We start from the raw sequence: 21,878 nt of genomic DNA, 5'->3' as shown, positions 1-21,878 counted from the left end.
ATACATGATAAAACCTTCATTTTCTTTTTCTGAAAATATTGTACTTAAAATACTTTAAATTCAAAATTATTATATATAAAGTTATTATATAAATTTTTATAGCATTGTGGGTATTTTGATTAACATGATGCTTTTCCCTATAGGGGGCAACAGTAGCAGAAATTAAGAAACAGTATCGTTTGTTGTCACTTAAATATCATCCAGATAAAGGTGGTGATGAAGTTATGTTCATGAGGATAGCAAAAGCTTATGCTGCGTAAGTATAAGATGCATTTCAAATTTTTAAGAGTAGTAAATATAGTTTTCTTTTTAGGTAAAATAGTAACTAAAATGGTTTCTATATACCTTTTGTTAACTGTTGACCCCCATATGTTGAACCTATTATTAAGGAGTTACCCGACACTCTAGAAAAGTCATGTTGTTGCCCTGTGAAGTTGGTTAAATTAAATAGTAAGTGCTATGTGAATTGAACTATTTTCTAAGCATCCTGATTAGAAGAAAATATATTTTGTTTTCATCTCTAGGCTTTTTATTATTTTATGTCTTTTTTTTTTCTTTACATGACAGTGTAGCTTGTTTTATTTTGGGGAGCCAGGGTGCAATAGGTAAAATTAAAAGCAGTTATTTCTTGAGTATAATATTAGAACTTGTAAGAGGTGCAGCCCCACACAATCATTATGTTAAAGAGTAAAAAGATAAGGTGTGAATTTTGAGGACTCAATGAACTATAATTTTGTGAGCTAATTAAAAAATACAGGTAAATTATAGGATACTCCAACATGGTAGTGAACTGAGAAACTGACCTGTTTTATGAAAAAAGTTTTAGGGAATGTTACTGTGCTTATTAGTAAAGTATGTTGCCTGTCTCTTCTCCCAGTTTTTTGGACCACTTACTATCTATATGAATATGATTCTGCAATAAAAAGTGCCTTCAGGAGCTTCTGAAGTGTGCACTGTATTTTCTTTTCTGCACAACAGATGTCCTCCAGATTGATGTCTTTCAGTTGGTGTCTTCTTTCCCCCTTTTCTCAGCGTGTCTCCTTCAAGCATTTACTCTTGTTGCACAAGAATTGCTGTGCCTTAGTTGCTGTCTTAAGGTAATTTAAGAACTGAAGATTTCCAGAGGAAATCAGATAACCAAAATTATTTAATTAGTAGCTTTAATTTTAGTATGTTTGGAACAGTTGTTCAGTTCAGTATCTCAGTTTTCAGGTATTGTAACGTTTTCAAGTTCATGATTTTGTTCTCAGGTTGCTAGAAATTTTATTTGTGACATGATCACTATTCAATAACTGCAGATGAATAATAGCTTTGGTTTTATGTGAGTTACATGAACGAAGTTAGAAAATGTTTTGTATGTAAAATGGTCTGTCAGGCAATGAAGAGGACCTATAACTTTGAGAACATGTAAATTGTGCAAGTATAACTAGATTATATAAAGATGTGCAACTACTAAAAACAAGTTCTGAGTGATAGAGTTGAAGTTCTCATTAAACTCAAGTAACATTTGGCATAAAGTTCTAGACTTTGACCTGTGGAATCTTTTAGAATTCATTCCAATTCTTCAGGATATTTTCTCTTCCTTATATGTTCATTTTAAGAAACAAGCTGGGTATTTCCACTTCTTCATACTAAATTTTAACTGACATTACCTTAAAGTTATTTTAATTTTTAAAAATGTGTTTTCATAAATCCCTACAAAGGGGCACTCACCTATAATTTAGTGAAAGCATTCTCTAGATCAGGATTTATAATTTGGAATCCCTGAGTTGTATATTGGATTTATATATATACATAGTATGAATGCATTTTTTTTCCAGGGTAAAAGGAATATAGGTTTTATATATTTGTAATAGGATATATTACATAGTCTGCCACCCTTCTTCCCCTTTACCCTGTTTCTTTGAATTTATTAGGTATGAGTCATACTAAAATCATACAGCTCTTAAGTACTAAATTAGGAGTAGTGATAAATAAAAATACTAATCAGTAAACATTGGTTGCTTTGTTGCCTGGCTCTTTGAAAAGTTAGTTCCTTTATTTGATTGAGTATACATATGGTGTATGTGACATAGTGCTTATACAACTTGGTTTAATGAATTTCTTAATGGAATTATAAGCAAGGGTGTGTGTATATGTTGAAAATAAGTTGTCTTCTTTGATGTGAGTAGTGTTTTATTTTGCAAAATCTGAGGTCATTGTATGAAGAACAAAGCAGTTTATTGCGCTGGCATCATCAGGGAGTCTGAAGGAGTGGAACTATGTTGGGGAAAACATTCAGATTAAAGGATAGAATTTTGACAGAAGCAGTAGCTAAACCTCTGGGTTAAGTTGGCTAATTGTGTAGGGGAAGCCAGGGTAAAATATATTTAGAAATATGCCCCCCTTAGAAGAAAAGACTCATAGCATACTACTCCTTATATCAATATGCAACCTCTAATATATTTCACTGACTTCTGTATTTCCTGTGGCCTTCAGTCAGATTGTGTAAGTGGATATACAGTTGGATAAGGGATTAAAGATGTCAAGGAACACATTCCAAATAATCAAATCAGTTTGTTGTAAATATTTTGAGATCATTAAAGTATTAATGTATACTTTTAATTTAACTTTTTAAAAAAGGTACTTCTGTATTGTCTCTTTCAATTGGGAACTTTGTTGAATAGAAGTTACATCGCATCTTAAGTGTGTATGTTCTGGGAACTAGATATGTAGCTAAAATTAATTTGGACATAAATACATATTTTGCCTTTTGATTTGTAAGAATGCATTTCCTATCATACTATTGGTTCATTTTGTGTGTGTGTGTGTGTGTGTGTGTGTGTGTGTGATTTCCATTCTCTTCAACATTAAAAGTTTATGATGAATTAAAATTTTCTTTAAAAATTTTAAGTATCTATCCTGGTTCCTGTAATAAAACTACTCTTTATTTTGTGCCTTGAGCCATTGGCCATGTAGGAAGTTATATTTATCATATGTCTTAAAAATGTCACTCACTTTCATGCTGCTTGAGTTAGGAAGCAATTGTTTTAGCAGGTGTTTTCCTAGTCCCAATTGCAGATGACTTAGGAGAAAATTGGGATCTCAGCACAGTGCAAATGATCTTTTCTATAGCAGTGGAGCTTTTACAGGTCTTGTTCACTTGAACCTTGTGGATGTGGTACTAGTTTTGGAAAGAGCTATCATTATGTATTAATTATATATATATGTGTGTGTATATATATATAAGGTATTTATCATGCTTACTGAAGAAATTTTGGAAACTGTATAAAAAAATAAACTCACCTATTACCCTTTTCTTCTCAGAAAATGTAGAAGTTTCTTCTGACTTGAGCCAGCTAAATGTGAGAAGTCACAAACCAGACAAGAATTTGTATCAAGGCTCTCAATAATTAGCATTTTCTGCTAATGCAGAATTTCTTATTTTCCCTTTACCCCTTTGATTTCGGAAAGATTTTTCTTAATTCTTTAAAATCTTTAAGAAATGAGTTGGTTAGTTAATGGATTTTTCATACATAAGTACTTATTTAGAATTGAATTTCTAATTATTCAACTTTGTTATCTTCATGCTAGTTTAACTGATGAAGAGTCCCGGAAAAATTGGGAAGAGTTTGGCAATCCAGATGGACCTCAAGGTGTGTTAAGTGGTGGTTAATAAAAACTGGGTTGTGACCCTCCTTGGTGGTTCAGTGGGTTAGGACGCAGCACTGCAAAGCGGCCGCTTCAGTGTGAGTTCAATCCCTGGCCCTGGAGGTGATCCACATGGCGTGGCAGATCTCTCCTGACCCGTCCACTGCTCCCTCAGCAGTGTACTTCGCTAATCTGCCTGATCCGCTCCCCACTCTGTCTCTGGTGAACCCTGTCATGGTCCCTGCACCTCTGTCTTGTACCCCAGCTCTGTATGCATAAGTAAATCTTAAAAAAAAAAAAAAAACTGGGATGTGCATAATATTGTGAAGTTGAACTAGATTGGAAGGAATATTTGGATATTTAGGGTTTATGAATAGTAAAATTACAACCACAGGGCTTCAGAGTTAGTTATGTAAATTAAGTTCCTTTTAATTTTTAATTTTTTATTTATAGAGCCTAGTTAAGATTAAACTTAGGTTGATTTGGAAGGAGGAGTGGCCACTATCATTATTCATCATTTCCAGTTAGTTGATAAAAATTGGGTGAAAAAATAAGCTTTCTACTGACTTTAAATATATTCATGGTGTTTGCATACCCTCAGAACATACAAAGACTTTAGATTATTCTGGAAGGAATTTGTGTAGATGAAAGGGTTTTTTTCCCACCTCTTACAGAAAAATTTGAAATTTCAGATGCGAACCATATTCTGTGTAGTGGGGACACATAGTAAGACACACTTTCTCAGGATTTTGTGGGGAAGAGGCAAAATTTTGGGATATAAATAAACTGGATGTGAGGACTTAACAAATTCTCTTCTTGTTTTAGCCACAAGCTTTGGAATTGCTTTACCAGCTTGGATAGTTGACCAGAAAAATTCAATTTTGGTGAGTCAGTGATAAAAAATACATCATAACATGTTTGACATTTTGGTAATATAAGGAGAATTATAAATTGAATGGTAGATCTTTTTCTTTTTGGTATGATTTGGTGCAGGTTTCAGTCATATCGGTAACATTATTGCCATTAATTTATATGAAAAAGATTTTGAGTTTTCCCAGGCCTCCAAAATAACCTACCATGGTATGTGTGTGTGTTTATGTGTGTGTGTGTAGGTATGCATCATGTTCTATACTTTCATAGATAATGGGGCAGACCTGTATTAGTTTGGGGGCTGGGGCAGTCTATTGTAAATGTAGTTTTAAAGCCTTAAAGTTGTGATTGGGGAATTACCTTTTTTTTAAAAATGAAATTTGCCTCTGTTCTAAGCAGTACAATGTTTAAATTACCTTTCTTTTCATTTTTATATGGCAAAATTAATTTTACTTGTTTGCTAAATTAATGATGTATATTCCATATGCTACTCATAAGGTAATTGGACATCAGATGATGGTAGGATATTAACCTTCAATTGGTGATAGATGCTGCAACTTTAAGATATTACAGTTATCTTATTGTTCAGGAATAGATGATTTCCTACTTAAACTTCCTTTAAAATAATGATCTAGAAATGTTTCTTTGAATGAATAAAAACCAAAATCCATATATAGCCATCATGTGGCTATTAGGTATTATTTTATGGCAGATTAATATTCATTAGCTTGAAGAATCAGTAATTGCTATATATCAGTGTTTATCATAATGTTCAGGGTTACTCAAAATACTAATAAAGCACTTGGGTTTGGGGTTCAAGCAGTAGAGATATTTCAAGAGAAAATCTAAGATCAATAGAGATTACTTACAAACAGGAGATTATGAAGTAGCCCCTTGATACTTAGGCAAAGGAACTAGGTTTTTGTCATTTACTACAAAAGCAGTAACCACTTGCCAGGCTGTAGCTAGAGTGGATGTGCAAGTACCTGGCTGGCAGTTCCCTGTTGTAGACTATATGGATTATAGGCTTTATGGATTCTATATTTTTATTCATCCAAATTTATATAATCTGTAAAACTTCATAATTCAATTATGAACAATAATTTTATAAGATGAGCTGTTACCATTAGCATATCAGTATATAGCAAGTTGATTTAGTATAATGGATAAGAGCATGGTCTCTAGCTGTGCAACCTGCTAGAGCTGTGTAACATATATGTGCTGCAGGCTCCCTGTCTGCAAAAGAAAATAATAATGAGACCTTGCTTATAGTGTTTGATAATGAGAATTATCTTAGTAATTCTCAGGTCCAATTGCCTTGTGAAGAAGAACAAGAGAAATATAAGAGTCCTTTTTATAGAGGTTCATGTATCATAAGTTCAAAATTAGTGTTAATGGATGATAGGTAATTGTGTTGTTTTTTTCATTTCTAGGTTTTGCTTGTGTATGGATTGGCATTCATGGTTATCCTTCCAGTTGTTGTGGTAAGTTCTAATTCTTTTATCAGCATTTATTTAGAAAAAGACTTTATGGCATATTTTGGTGAATTCACATAAAGTTGTAATTTGACTAGAATATAATCTATTAATTCTTGATTTAAGAATCTTATATTCAACTATACTTTAAAAGACTTCTAAAGGTGACATCACTTGAATATGTTAAAGAATATCTACTCCCCATCCAAAAGTTATACTCAGCAACTAAGATAATACAGGTCTATTTAGAGTTTAAAATGGAAATCTTCCTTTACTCTATTTCTCTGTTAAAGATAATCATTGCTGGGCCCTCCTTGGTGGCGCAGCGGGTTAAAGCACTGCACTGAGAAGCTAAAGCCACTTCCGCATGAGTTCGATTCCCGCCTGCCCCGGAGGTGACCACATGGCGAGGCAGACCTCTCCTGACCCGCCCGCTGCTCCCCTCAGCAGTGTACTTTGATCATCTGCCTGTTCTGCTCCCCACTCTGTCTCTGGTGAATCCTATCACCCTCCACATCTCTGGCCTGTACCCCAGTTCTGTATGAATAAATAAATAAATCTTTTAAAAAAAAAATAAGATAATCATTGCTGTATTTAGTGTTTTTTTCCTTTCAAATATTTTTGCTTTATTGACTAGGTGAACAACATACAGAACAACCTTTATTTTTTTAACTGAATATTTATTTATGCATACAGAACTGGGGTACAGGCCAGAGGTGCAGGGGTAGTGAGAGGATTCACCAGAAACAGAGTGGGAAGCAGAACAGGCAGATTGACTGAAATACACTGCTGAGGGGAGCAGCAGGCAGACCTGTTCTCCTGTTAATTCAGGAGAGGTCTGCTGTGCCATGTGGGTCAGCTCCCTGGCCGGGGATCAAGCTCATGCTGAAGTGGCTTTAGCTTCTTAGTGCTGTGCTTTAACCTGCTGCACTACCAGGGAGGGCCCTAAAATAACCTTATTTTTAAAGACACTTTAATACGGAAAGTCTATAAAGTTTATGATTTTACTGTTTTTCACTTTTTGACTACTGGTATTGCTTCTGATCTTATAGTTCCTCTGAGTGCAATTATGAGGCTATCGTTTAACCTTTCTTGACTTCATGGAATTGTTTTGTGAGGATCCAGTCATAGAATAACTTGTGTCAGCTGAAAATTGCTCCTACACTTATTTATTAGTGGCATCTATGTGTCAGGAGCTATTTGTTGCCCATAGCAATGGGTTCTTTCTATTTTGTTTCCAAATAATTTTAATTTAAACTTAAATGTTGTAATATATGTGTAGTGAGGTAGGTTAGACTTCAAGGATCATAAATAATGTGTTAAAATAAACATGTTTTGGGCCCTCCTGGTGGCACAGCCAGTTCAAGCACAGCAGTAAGAAGCTAAAGCCACTTAAGCATGAGTTCAATTCCCGCCAGCCCCGGAGGTGACCTACATGCAGCAGAACTCTCTGACCTACCCGCTGCTCCCCTCAGAAGTGTACTTCATTGATCTGGCTGTTTTGCTCCCTGCTGTGTGTACGGTAAATCCTCTCACCATCCCTGCACTTCTGGCCTGTACCCCAGGATGCATAAATAAATAAATCTTAAAAAAAAAAAAAAAAACATGTTCTGCATGAGATTTAACATTTACTATAGTTTTCATGTTTAATTTTGTATTTTTAGGGTTCTTGGTGGTATCGTTCAATACGGTACAGTGGAGACCAGATTCTTATACGAACAACACAGATTTATACCTATTTTGTTTATAAAACCCGAAATATGGATATGAAACGTAAGTAAATTTAAGTAACTGCAAATATTAGATAATTTTCTGCATCATTTATGTGGTGGTGATATGAAATTCCTTTTAACAGTTTTACACTCAATTGTTATAATTAAAACTGCAGGAAATTCTGCACTGTACCACTTTTCTTGATCTATATTTCTTATTCCCCATTTACTTATTTGTGTGTGTGTGTGTGTGAGAGAGAGAGAGAGAGATCAGAAATTGTATGGTAAAGCTTCATTGTGGGCTAATAGTGGAATAATGCTAGTTAACATTTTTTGAGTGTTTGATGTGCCAGGTATTGTTAAGCACTATATATGTTTTAGATCATTTAATCTTTGCCTTATCCCCTTAAGTGCTGTTTTAAAGCACATTTTATAGATGAAAAAACTGAACCTACAGATACATAATAAGCGACAGAGGTAGAATTGAACCCAGGCAATCTGGTTCCTAAACTCTAATTTGGTACATTATATACAGTGTTAATCTTAGTAAAATAAGCACAAGTCTTGGGTATTTTGGAAGAAAATTGACAACATGTTTCATTCTCAGAATCTTAATGCAAAATATCTTATGAAAATAAAGTACCATCCTAAATGTTTGATCCCATAAGGCCCCAAAAATTAATTAAAAGGTTTAAGTTTTTTCGCTGGAATATATAAGGCTGCTTTTTAGAATTACTACATTACAGAAATCTTAAATATCTTCCATTCCATCCTTAAAAATAAATGAAGACACGTTTTAAATTGTGCCTCATTGGAAAATACATGTTTGTTTCAAAACCTAAATGGAGTTTTCTATAATTACAATTTGTCAGTTTTACTAACTTTCTTGGTAATGAGAAGGACTCTAGAATCATATGACCTTGTGAACAGACCTTACATTTCTGAGGAATGAATTGCAGCAGAATAAGTGAGTGATATTCTCCCTTATGCACATGCATCATGCTTCCTCATGCAGGATTAAAATAACAATATAGAAATTTATTGTCTTAAAAATATTTCATATTTGTAATCTGTTTGAATGTGTATAGTTTTTTTGTCAGTGATTTGATTGCTGTTTCACTTCTGAGGATGGTAGTTAACCTTAACACAAATTTGCCAGAAAAGCATTGTTCAGTTTGGTTACATATTCTTGGTTATTCTAGTATTGACAACATTTGTATAGCTGTCTTTGGAAGAGTTGTTTTCCTGAAAACATTTGATGATAGTAATAGCTTGGGCATTGGTCTGCTTACTTTCTGTTACACATATATAAAGAAATTAAGGCCCAGAGAGAGGAATATAGCCCTTGGTTATTTAGCTAGCTAGTGGAAAGTAGGGCACGTACACTAAACCACCATACCTGCTATAAAGTGATGACTGTAGTGCTAGTCCTTACACAGCTTGGATAGACAGTAATGCCAATATGTTGGCTGTGAATTATGTGAATTTCAGAGAATCCCATTTCCCCAAAAATCCTCGAGGGCTCCTTAATAAAATTTTCTGTATATTGCAGTGTATTTTAGTTTATGCAATACTAAGAAGTTAGGCATCGAAGAAACCTAATTATTTTTTTCCTTAAAGATTTATTTATTTGTGCATACAGAACTGGGGTACAGGCCAGAGGTGCAGGGGCGGTGAGAGGATTCACCAGAGACAGAGTGGGGCACAGAACAGGCAGATCGATGAAGTACACTGCTGAGAGGAGCAGAGGGTGGTCAGGAGAGGTCTGCCATGCCATATTGTCACCTCCCGGGTAGGTGGGTTTCTAACTCATGCTGAAGAGGCCTTAGCTTTTCAGTGCCGTGCTTTAACCTGCTGTGCCACCAGGGAGGGCCAAAACCTGGTATTTCTTAATCCAAGTATTTCTTGGCCTTATTACAGTGTGTCTCCTTAATTTACGTAAGTTATTAGCATCTCATGGAGTGCTTAATGCTCTATAGAAAACTTCTGTTGAACACAAGCTCAGCTCTAGAAATAGATGTATTTAAAGTGATTTTAATGACTAGTTACTTTGGAGTCCTTAATTTGATATAGGTTTTTTTTTTTTTTTTACTTGTAATAGGTAATGTAACACTGTACACACTTAAAGGAAGTGAGAGATTTTTGATGGGGTGAATTAATACTAGGTTACTAGTGCTCAGATTACTTCAGCAGCGTGCATGATCGAAAACTGCCTTAGTGTTGGATTAATGAAATATTTTAGGAGGGCAAATTAACAGGGAGCAAATTCATTTAACCTTTCTAGTTCTTTTGCTTCCCTAGGTCTTATCATGGTTTTGGCTGGAGCCTCTGAATTTGATCCTCAATACAATAAAGATGCCACAAGTAGACCAACAGATAATATTCTAATACCTCAGGTTAGCACTATCTCCCACATATATTAAAGTATTTAATATATTAAAGTATTAAAAGTTAATATGTTTTAAGTGTATATTTTTGAATAATTAATTTTATTTACTCTAGCTAATCAGAGAAATTGGCAGCATTAATTTAAAGAAGAATGAGCCTCCACTCACCTGTCCATATAGCCTAAAGGCCAGAGTTCTTTTACTATCTCATCTTGCAAGAATGAAAATTCCTGAGACCCTTGAAGAAGGTATTGTGATTCTAATACCTGCAGGGTTTTACTGGTACAAAAAACAATTAGGTGCTATGGTGTTGTGTTTTGTTATTGTTCTTTTCTGCTTAATCAACAGTTGTTATAGGACCTTTTAAAAAGAAGTCTTTATGCTACATAATTATTTCACAAATAGCTTGAAGGTTTAAAAACATCTATTTTGGCAGATTGTGAAATTTACTATTTTGAGGTGAGAGAATATAAGGAATGTTTGGTTAATTGCACGTTATACAATGTTTCCTAATGACTTGTAAAAAGGGATTTTGGTGGACTTTTGGGAGAAGGATAAAAATGGATTGCAAAGCCATGTATCTCAATTAATTCCATCACCACCATCATTCACTATCATTCATCATTGGTTACCAGTCAAGTGTCTGTTTCATCTTTGAAGCTTCATATTCTCAAAAGCAGCATATTGGGATGCAGAATTTACAGCAGTGTCACAGATTTGATCTTCATCTTTTCTTCACTTGAATTTCAATTAAAGTTTCAAAAGAAAGTTTATTAGCTTTAGGGAATAAATGTTCTTTCTCAGTGACTCCACCTCCCCTTTAAGTATGCCTTTGAAAACAAAACTGCTTTGATGCTCAGCAGTTAGTGACGGATAGTATGCTTATTATGGAATGAAGAAGTACTATTTTGTTACCAACCCCAGTGAATTGTCTTAATTGTATAACCAAGAGAGTCTTCCCTGACTCTTTTCTCCTCCTTTTCTGCACATTTAGTTGTTATTCATTGTTAGTTTTATCAGTCTTTGGACTATTATACTTAATGAATCATAGGTACACAATAAAAAACTCTTAAACCTTTTAAATATAGTAAGAATTGGATTAAGTTTAGATTTATGATTTTTCCAAAGAAAGATAGGGAATAAATTTACAAGTTCAACACCTTAACAAAATTTACTTTTGAAACATCTCATCTGAGCTAGATTTTTCTAACTGGTTTTTGACTTAATACTGCAATGGAAAAACTGGTCTAAAATTCTGAGTACTGAAATACTTGTGGGACAATTTAAGTTGGACTATAGGTGACAAATTTACCAATGTAAAGTGATTTAAGTTTTTTTTTTATTGTTTTATAGATCAGCAATTTATGTTAAAAAAGTGCCCTGCTCTACTTCAAGAAATGGTTAATGTAATTTGCCAACTGATAATAATGGCCCGAACACGTGAAGGTAAGGAGCAAACATAATTTTGCTGAACTTTTTCACGCAAGATATGTAGATTATGCTTAGTAGTTTTAAAATTTATGGGTGCTTACAATAATTCTATCTATACAGCTTTTCTGTCTTGTTCATGGGTTTTCTTCTACATTTTCCATTATGTAAGTCTGTGTCACAGCTCATATTTTTTAACGTAATTTTTAATTCTTTTATAGTTTATTGTTATTTATTGCTTGCCGATATTTAAAATATCCTTTTCATTTCTCTGAACATTTTAGGGTTCAGTTATTTTTACTTTTTACAATGAGTTGAAATAATTCCTTTAAGTGATATAATAATGGTTCACCTGACATTCATGTTTTTTGTATGAAGGAAAAGAATGAGGGAGTTTGTGGTGAGTAATGGAAAAGGAGACCGTTAAAAAGGAAATAGTGACTCTGGTTTGTTGTTACAGGTGATGTCAGTTCTTGGCATAGTTTCCCTGTGGTCTTGATACTGATAATAATGTCTGGTAATTACTGGTTTTGGATGTGATACAAAGAATTTTTCTGTTAAACCAATGGTTGTTGCTAGATGATGTATTTGACCTAGTCTGTATATTTCTAGTATCTTAGTACTTTTCAAAGGGAAAAGCAACATTGTGGTGTTAAAATTTGAGCTGTTAAGGATGTTTGTGTGAATCTTGTTTTTGGTGATGAATTGTTTATTTTTGAACATATAAAAAGTCCAGCCCTGTGTTTTCTTTTCTTCCTATTCTTTTCTAAGAAAGGGAGTTTCGTGCTCCAACTTTGGGATCTCTAGAAAACTGCATGAAGCTTTCCCAGATGGCTGTACAAGGCCTTCAGCAGTTTAAATCTCCCCTTCTGCAGCTCCCTCACATTGAAGAGGACAATCTTAGGAGGGTTTCCAATCATAAAAAGGTAATTTTTTGCTACTTTAAAGTCTGTTTTCAGCAGTTTGTCCTGTCACCTAAGTGAGAAGTTTTCTAGCATTAGTTATGAATCTCTTAGACTTAGTGTGAATCTTTTAGACTTAGTATGTGTTAGGACATTATAGATCTCTCAAGCGGTCCTGTTAATCTTTTCTTGATAAGGTAATTAATTTATAATAAATTAACCTCACAAGTGGTTTTACTTTGAGATAACTGTTTAGTAGTTAACACTCTTTTCTCTATGTTACCAAAAATAAACATACTAAATAAGATACAACTGTGTGTTTTTATTTTGTTCCATTTGTGCCTTAAAGGTTAGGTAATGGTTTGTTGGTAGATTGTGAACAAAATAGTTAAGTAATCAAAAAACAAGTAGTTCAAATAAATATAATTCTTATTTAGAAAATAAACATTTAGTGAAGACACGATAATGACTTTTTTTTAAAGATTTGTTTTTCTTATGCATACAGGAACTGGGGGACAGGCTAGAGGTACAGGATGGTGAGAGGATCACAGGAGATAGTGTGGGGAGCAGAACAGGCAGATTGAGTGAAGTACGCTGCTGAGGGAGCAGTGGGCGAGACAGTAGCTCACTGGTTGGAGATTGAAGTTGTGCTGCAGTGGCTGCTGATTGCTTCATGGTGTTGAGACTTAACCCCTGGCACAAGCAGGGAGACCCAGCATGATAATGAATCTTAAGATATAGCAGACATGTATAAAATATGTAGTAAAAAGCTTGGAAAAATGTAAGAAAAAAGATGGCATGATTTTGCAATTTTGGTAGAATGTTAAAACTTTACTTTCCATACAGTAGACAAAGTGGCAGAAGGAAAGACAGTGGATTTCTTAGTATATGAAGGTAGAATTAATAAGTATATTAGAGTTTTGCATGAGCAGTCTCTGTCCTTTCAACTGTGTTACTTTTAAAAACCTGATCATATTGTAAATCATAGTTAAAAACTTAAGAATCCAAAAAGGGCATTTCACTTGCCTCATCACCTAATAATACCTGTTGATGAAAGTGAAAATTGGTAATTAGCATCAAAAATCTGGAAATTAAAGAACACTCCTAAATAGCCATTTAGCCAAGATGACTTTTACTGCAATAATATCTGTTTAGGAAATAACAAAAATGAGGCCACTGCATTACTGTTGCGTGGTAAAATCCTAAAGGTATAGTTGTACTTGAAGATAAATTCATATTCTTGAAGTTTTTAATTATTAAAAATGAAAATAACTCGTGGGGATTACAATCGAGATGGAAAAAAAATGTTCAAAATGATGTAAAAATAAACTTTTGTAATAAAAAAAAGAAAAAAAATGAAAATAAAGGTCAACAAACTAAGTACACCACATGACTGTAGTTCTCGATTGGCTCAGGATTCGATAAGAATGTACTCCTTTTTTTTTCCTCCAACATTTTTTACTTTAAAATTTCACTGATTTTGTAGTAACAAAACTCAAACTCAGGTTTTCTTAGAAAGAAGGCCTGGAAATACTGCTGTATGTGCTGGTTTGAAATGTATGTAATTTTAACATTTTTTTAAAAATTGCTAGATTTAATAGTGGTAAACATTTTAATTTAACTTTTGTGAAAAAATTTTATGACTGAGAGATTTAATTTCTTTCTATTTTTAACAATTCAGTACAAAATTAAGACTATTCAGGATTTGGTGAGTTTAAAAGAATCAGATCGTAACAATCTACTACACTTCCTTGAAGATGAAAAATATGAAGAGGTTATGGCTGTCCTTGGGAGTTTCCCTTATGTTACCATGGACATAAAATCACAGGGTAAGTGGGAAGTTTCCTTCTTGAACATTGGTTCCCTTTTGATAGATCAGCTCATGTTTATTTGAATCAAGGTTCTCAAAACATTTCATTAAATAACATAACTTTAGTTAGACTGTATAGAACTGTGGCTTACTTATCAGATTTGTTATGATGTAAAATGATGTATGGTTGGTAATTTTGAGAACATTGGTAGTCTTATTATCCTTATTAAGATTCTTGTTCTGTAGTTCAATTTTCAATATCTTAACTTTTCAATGAAAAGAGGTGAAAGAGATTTTCAGATGTAATGAAAGACATTTGAAGTATGTATTAGTATGAAAGAAATAGCTACTTAGTTCTAAAATGAATTTGCAGAGCCTAACTTACTTATGTTAATGAAAACTTGAAAATTACCATGTCCTCTGCTACACAGTTCATGTATTTATCTAGATTTAGCTCTCTACTTTATGTCTGTGTCAAGTAACAATAGAGATTATTTTTCTCCCTATGTAATTATCCTGTGTTTCCATTTTAATAGCAAAATAATACTGTCTTAGAACAGTGACAGGATTAGAGATTATGCTCCATTCCTTCATAGTGACAATGCTCTGAACTGTGACATTTACTGAGTTACTGTTATGAGATCATTCTTGTGTTACCAAGAATGTAAGGATACATTAGGGATGGTTTCTGTTTTTAAGGCCTTAAAATCTAGTTGAGGAAATAGTACATAAATAAGAATTAAAAACAAGGAAACAGACTGTAAGTGAATGACACAGGCATTGTGCCATTTGTTCATTCAGTAAATTATTGAGTGACACTCCTTGGTGGTGGGATAGCAGTTATAAGTCAAAGCTTATGTCTTGATTGAGGTTTTATTCTAGTGGAAACTGAGAAGAGATAAATGGTTCCTTAAGACTTGAGGTGTTTGAGAAAAAAAGGGTTCATTTTGGCTGAAGCGTAGGATGCAAGTACTAAAAAGTTGTGGGATCATTTTGATAAGGAATTGAAATTTCCTTGTGAGCCCGAGTTTTCAGACTTTAAAAACACTAATCTGTGCTTTATTCAGGACCATTCCGAGTTAATCAGAAACTAAATAAAAATATAGTTTGGAATTTAGATACTCTGATATATTTGTGAACGTGAAAGTTATGTGCTGCTTAGAAAAATAAATACTCTCACATATTAGAAGTCAGGTGAGAGTATTTAATACCCTTGGGAAACATTACAGTGTGTTCTAGTCTACAGTATCTTGTATAAACAGTTTATTTTATATTTTTACAGTGTTATCAAAATGTGTAACACGAGTGGTATAGTAATAGAGAGAGTAGAGTTAATAGAAGTGGGAAAGAGACAACTGCTTGATCTAGTGCTGGGAATGGTGGGTTTCATGTTGTTTAGAGACTACATATAATAAGAGAACTTTTAGAGACGTGCTCTTCATTTGAAAGTGTCAGGTGGCAGTGACATTAATATAGCTGTTAAGTCACAATGTTCATGCTCGTACAACAGTGGTAAATCGGTAGCCCAGATTTGACTGAGATAATGGAAACTTCCAGGTGAAGAAGAGCTATTGTGTCCTTTCTTGATGCCCAGCCATTGTACCTTATAGCTAGTAATGGAGGAGAGAGCACTTTTAAATTGTTGGGAGACCATTCTTTTCCAGTGGTGATATGTTAGTATATAGTCTAACTCTGTAAAATAAATAGTAAATTTAGAAAACATGTAGGAAAAAATACATACATGAAGAAAACATAGATAGAATCTATGGAAATACTATACCATTATAGGTGTGATGTTACATTGATTTTTTAAAAAACTTTAAAAAATTCATTTTAATGTTATTTATTTTAGTATTAAGTTTATTTTAATAGACATTGGCAATTTTAATACTAACAGATTAATGGATGGATTTAAAAAATTAAACAATTATAAAAACTTCACAAAAATATTTTAAGGTGTTTTTTTAATGTAAGTAGTATTGTGAATTTTTTGCCTTAAAATAGAAATTTCTGTATTGTGGCTTGGAATATTAATTGTAATTACCTTATGACAGATAGGCATTGGCCATACAGGTAAAATCTTATGAGTGTAATGTTTGTACAGTTTAATAGAGTAACAGCTCTATCTTAGTATCACTAAATATGGTATGGCTACTGTATGGCATTTCTCAGTCATACCTTTGTTTTAAAACAAGCTTGGGATTGCTGATACAGCTAATATGTAACCTTAAACATTTTATTTTATTGCTGAGTGTCGGCTTCTTTAAAGTGGAAATAATAATAATGATAGTTTAAAATGCTATTTTTTTCCCCATAAAACTATTTTAATGATTAAGTAAGCCCATGGGAAAGCCTTATCCAGAGTAAACAATAACTTAATCTTTGTTGAGTAAATTTAATATATGGCATGTTGGAAATACAGAAGTGTGCATAATTGACTTGGCTAAGTTAAGTTTATATTGTTTATATTGACATGGAGCATTTTTTTTTCTTTCATGTTACAGTATTGGATGATGAAGACAGCAACAACATCACAGTAGGGTCCTTAGTTACAGTGTTGGTTAAATTGACAAGGCAAACAATGGCAGTAAGTAACCTACTTGTAATTTTATGCTTTAGGAACTGTGTTAAAGGTTTTATATATTTTTTTATTTTAAGTCATGTTCCCAAAGACAAAGCTGTTATAGCAGCAAGATCTAATTTTTGCAAGTTCTATTAGCTGTTTTAAAATTTTATATCAATTTCATAATTTTTCACACATACACATTATCTTAGATAACAAACAGGTGAATTTTTGGTGATTTGTTAATTGCCTGTAACACAACAACGTAACGTGGGTATAATTCTTAATCTATAAAGTGCTGTAGAGATGTTAATTAAATCATTTCATCACCTACTCCTTTTTAGTTAGCTCTTTAGAGAATTTACTCTTGGATCTTTTTTTTAAAGTTTTAAGTTGTAGTAAAATAACATTTTTTCCTATTATGAAAAAATCATGCTATCTGGAAAAAAATTCAAACTGCAGAAAAGTAAATGGAGTTGAAATCACCTAAAGTCCTCTCACTTATCAGTTTTAGGCTTCACCCTGTTAGATATCCTATGCATGTAGAGATAGATGATGTTTTCATCATGGCTTCCCCACTTGCCTTCCTCTTTTAGGAGATTCCTTGTCAGCCTCTGATGACTGTGTGTTCTGTGTATGTGGTTTCATATCTTTATCCATGTTTGTATTTAATACGTGGACTTTTATAGTGCATATATATGTGTACTGATCATATTATATGTTTCCTGTGTGTTGGATATCTTAATTTCTGTTACGTATTTACTGTACCTCCCAAGTTACACTATAGAAAAACATGTAGGAAATGACTGTATGACTTACTGTTTTAACTAAAATACAGTATTAGTCTAATACTATATAGAATATAGTATATAACTACTCAGCTAGTGATAGATTTTACCTATTCTATTCTGGGATTTTGAGCACATTGCATTTAAAATCCAGCTCTGAAACCTGTGGTAGGCAATGTATATTTTTGTAGTAGTATTTATCAAATCAGATATTGATTTTATGGTAGCAACAAGTGGTAAGGGAGTATTTGTGTCATTGATTCTGGATTAAAGGTGCCTCCTGAGAGAAGAGAAAAATCTTAAACCAGTGGCCAGGATTGGGTTTAGAATTAAATTTGTACTAGTCAGCATGTTTGGAATCTCAGCCCACTAAATGATAAAAAAAAAAAATTATAAGTTGGCCTTTGACTATTGATACTTCTAAGATAATTGGTAGAAGAAAAAGAAAAACTGCCTTGGGTGAAGGGTAAGAATTTAGTGTAGATCTTCCCCACTATCCAAGAGTTCTGTGAAACCTCTTGTAAGCCAAAATGGCATAAAATAAAGGAGAGTTATCATTAATTTATGGAACATGTTGGTGTACTCCAGATAAGCAAAAAAATCTACTACCTTATATCAAATAACACATAAAACATAAAGTGAAATTAACATATAGTAAAAGCAGGAATATTTGATAAATACACAGCTTAAATAAAGTAGCTCCTGGAGAGGGAATTTGGTGGACTACCTTTGCTGTGTGGGTTACATACTCTCTTTCGAACAGTTTAGTTTGTTGTGAAACTAATGCCAAACACTTTCTATTTTTCATCTTTTATTGTAAAAGCAAAACTCCTCTTAAGACATCTTTTGGTTAACAAAACTAATGTAGGCCTTTAATAAAAGAAAAGTGTTTTTTTAAATGACATTTCAAAAAGCAGCGGATACATGTATTTTCCATTTCTTGTATGAATCTGCTCCTCATATAGTTACTCTTAGAACCCAGCTAATGAAATGAAGCAGAGATGATAGAATTAGACTGAGTTGGTAAATTTCTTCAATAGGCGTTAGGGGAGTAAATATTTTTAGGTTTTACATGCTACCTAGTCTCTGTAGCAGTTACTGAAATCACACATGGTTTGATTCTGTTACTATAAAAATTTGTTTAAAAAGGAGCCAGTGGGACGAACCCCTGAATTGGGCTAACAGTTTGGAGTATAGCTGTACTATGACTTGTTAGCATCAATAACTTCAGAGCATTTATTAAATAATGCACATCACTTGTCATCATCTACTACAGAGTCTAAGTGGATTCATATTGGAATGTAAGTCCTAAATTTATAGTTTATAGATTAAATGGATTAGAAGATTGGCTATGCCTTTAGGATATGTGAATTTTCTTTTTAGTTACAGATAAAATGAACAGTATCATTACAATAATCAATTAACTGATATTGATCTTAAGAGGTTTTAATGCTAGAAGATAATGTAACGTTCGTCATGTCTGATTATTATTAGAATAAATAAACTTGAACTATGAAATAATTTTGACTAATGAATTTATATATCTTGTCATTATGTTGATAAATTTAAGTAGACTACTTATATATTCAAGACAGATGTGAGAAATTTCAGAAGATAACTTCTGAAGTTTTATTTACTAATTGTTAAATTTGCACACATTCAGTATTTAGTAATTGGTAAAAGTCTCCTTTCTCATCTATCCTGGCACCCCTCAATTTTCACCAGTTTAAAAAAAAAAACAAACTTGCTGGCAGTATAAATAGGTTGACAGACTTCATGTTTTTCTCGTCACTGCCTCTAGGAAGTATTTGAAAAGGAACAGTCTATATGCGCTGCAGAGGAACAGCCAGCAGATGATGGGGTAAATGCTTGTTTTCTTACCTATCTTTCCTGGTGAAAAAAATGTTTAGTGTAGTTCTCTGATTGACTTATATTTCTGTCAAGGAGTAATAATTCATTTATAAAAATTTTTAGTTTAGTTATTTCTACCCAAGAATTACTATGACTCCCCCAATGAAACTGTTGCTTTACCTTCAGAATGTATATATGTGTTTCAATTTACAGCAGGCTGATACTAACAAGAATAGGACAAAAGGAGTATGGCAACAGAAGAGTAAAGGACCCAAGAAAACTACTAAATCAAAAAAAAAGAAACCTTTAAAAAAAAAACCTACACCTGTGCCCTTAACGCAGTTAAAGCAACAGAGACAAAAGCAGGCAAATGGAGTCGTTGGGAGTGTAAGTTTTTTATTATCACTGTTGTCTTTATTGATGTATAATATGCACTAAAATGTTCAAGTCATATGTGTACAGTGCCTGAAGTTTCATATTCCTATGATATTCAAATATAAATGTATATATTTAGGTATATTGACCTGTCTGTCCCTTTATCTATGTATACCCATCTTAACCAGGTAAAGATAAATCACTTTACCAGCACTCCGTAAAGCTCCTTTGTGCCTCATCTCAGTGACTCCTCCATCTACCTCCATACCTTTGTCCCCGTCTGTTAATACCGTCAGTTAGTTTTGTTCTTGAACTTCATTTAAGTGGAATTCTGTTTTCATTCAGTATTATGTTCATGGCATTCATCTGTATTGTGTGTAGCATCCCATTATATGAGTGCACCACAGTTTTTCTGTTCTGTGGTTGGTAGAATTTTGGGCTTTTCGTTTTTCCTGTTAATTAGTAAAGCAGCTGTGCTTAGTTCTTGTATATGCCATTTTGTGGGCATTCATTCCTTTAGGTATGTTCCTAACAGAATTGCTGGATTTTGCAAATAAGTGTCTGTTTAATTTGTTGAGTCTATTTCCCAAAGTTGCACCCTTTTAAACATCTACTAGTAAAATATGAATCAAGTTGTTTCATATCTTTACCAAAGATTGTTTTTGATTTTGATTTTATGAGTATTATTTTAGCCACTATGGTTTATTTCAAGTGGCATCTCTGTATTGTTTTTATTTGCTTTTACCTGACAACCGATGGTATTCAGTGCCTTTTCATGAGCTTACTGGTCATTTAGATATATATTTTTAAAATTTTGGATTCTTTTATGAGTTCGTAGGAATCTCTTACACATTCTGAACTTTTTTTTTTTTTTAACTCTTTAATGGTAGTATTTGGTAGTTCCTAAATTTAATAAGGTCTGCTTTGTCTGTCATGGATAGTGCTTTTTGTATCCTGTTGAAGGCATTTCTGACTCTCAAGAACACAAAAATATTTTTGTTTTCTTCTAGAAGTATTATTATTTTACTTGTTATATGATGTATCTTGAATTTTGGTGAATACTGTGAGATAGAGATTTTAATCACTTATTTGTTGTAAAGCTCTTATTTCCTCCTTGAATTACAATGGTGACTTCTTGTAAAACAAGTGACCATAATTGTATATGAATAAATCTATTTAGATTATCTAATTCATTCCATTTACCTTTTTGTTCAATTTTTTAAAAAAGATTTTATATATTTATGCATACAAAAACTGGGGTGTAGGCTACAGGTATGGGGGTGGGTAGGAGAATTCACTAGAGACAGAGTGGGGAGCAGACCAACTGGATCTACTGAAATACACTACTGAGGGGAGCAGCAGGCGAGACAAGAGAGGTCTGTTGTGCTATGTGGGTCAGTTCCCTGGTGAGTGGTCGAATTCATGCCCATCAGACTCCTGTCACAGTGGCTGGCTGCTGGTTGCTTGATAGCGTGAGACTTTAACCGCAGTGCCATCAGGGAGGCCTTTTATTGTTTATTCTTAGGTCAGTGTTGCACACTTTTAATGATTGTATCTTCTTACTAAGCTTTTTATGAGAATCTAAATTTCGTAGTATAAATCACTAAACTCTTACTTTACTTCTTCAAAATTATCTTGATTATTTTGGGTTGTTTGCATTTACAGCTAAAGTTTTACAATAAGCTCAATAACTTCCACCAAAAAAGAGCTGCTGGAATTAGGTTAGTATTGCATTGACTCTGTGGTTCCATGTGGGGAGAATATACGTTAACAAATTGACTTTGTATTTGTAATAATGGTTTATCTTCATTAATTTGGATCTTCCTTAATTTTTCTCAGGAGTGTTTTATAATTACAGTGCAGAGGTGTGGCACATCTTTATTAGATTTAGCCCTATGTATTTTGATATTCTCTGGTGCTATATTACAAATGACATTTTCAAAAATCCATTTTTTAGTGTTTATTTGTGTACAGAAATAGAATTGCTTTCTAAATACTGACCTAGTATTAAGGATTCTTGATGAATTGATGTCACTGTTTATAGATATTTTAAATAAGATTTTCTCCATTACACAATCATGCCATCT

General features: G+C 33.2%; 1 protein-coding gene across 1 annotated transcript in view; it reads left to right on the top strand.

The window, feature by feature from the left end:
• The window catches only part of SEC63 (SEC63 homolog (S. cerevisiae)), a 67,619-nt gene that overhangs the window by 32,983 nt on the left and 12,758 nt on the right, over positions 1-21,878 (top strand). Inside the window, exons 4-16 of the mRNA XM_004673747.2 lie at positions 144-256; positions 3,574-3,635; positions 4,456-4,514; positions 5,934-5,984; positions 7,640-7,748; positions 9,989-10,083; positions 10,190-10,322; positions 11,428-11,520; positions 12,274-12,428; positions 14,086-14,233; positions 16,719-16,801; positions 19,367-19,426; positions 19,630-19,803. Of these exons, the coding sequence (XP_004673804.1) occupies positions 144-256; positions 3,574-3,635; positions 4,456-4,514; positions 5,934-5,984; positions 7,640-7,748; positions 9,989-10,083; positions 10,190-10,322; positions 11,428-11,520; positions 12,274-12,428; positions 14,086-14,233; positions 16,719-16,801; positions 19,367-19,426; positions 19,630-19,803 (1,335 nt within the window). The remainder of the gene's footprint in view (positions 1-143; positions 257-3,573; positions 3,636-4,455; positions 4,515-5,933; positions 5,985-7,639; positions 7,749-9,988; positions 10,084-10,189; positions 10,323-11,427; positions 11,521-12,273; positions 12,429-14,085; positions 14,234-16,718; positions 16,802-19,366; positions 19,427-19,629; positions 19,804-21,878) is intronic.

The sequence above is a fragment of the Condylura cristata genome, unplaced genomic scaffold (assembly GCF_000260355.1).
Source record: "Condylura cristata isolate star-nosed mole 26May11 unplaced genomic scaffold, ConCri1.0 scaffold00001, whole genome shotgun sequence".
NCBI lineage: Eukaryota > Metazoa > Chordata > Mammalia > Eulipotyphla > Talpidae > Condylura > Condylura cristata.
This window is presented reverse-complemented; position numbering and strand designations above follow the sequence as displayed.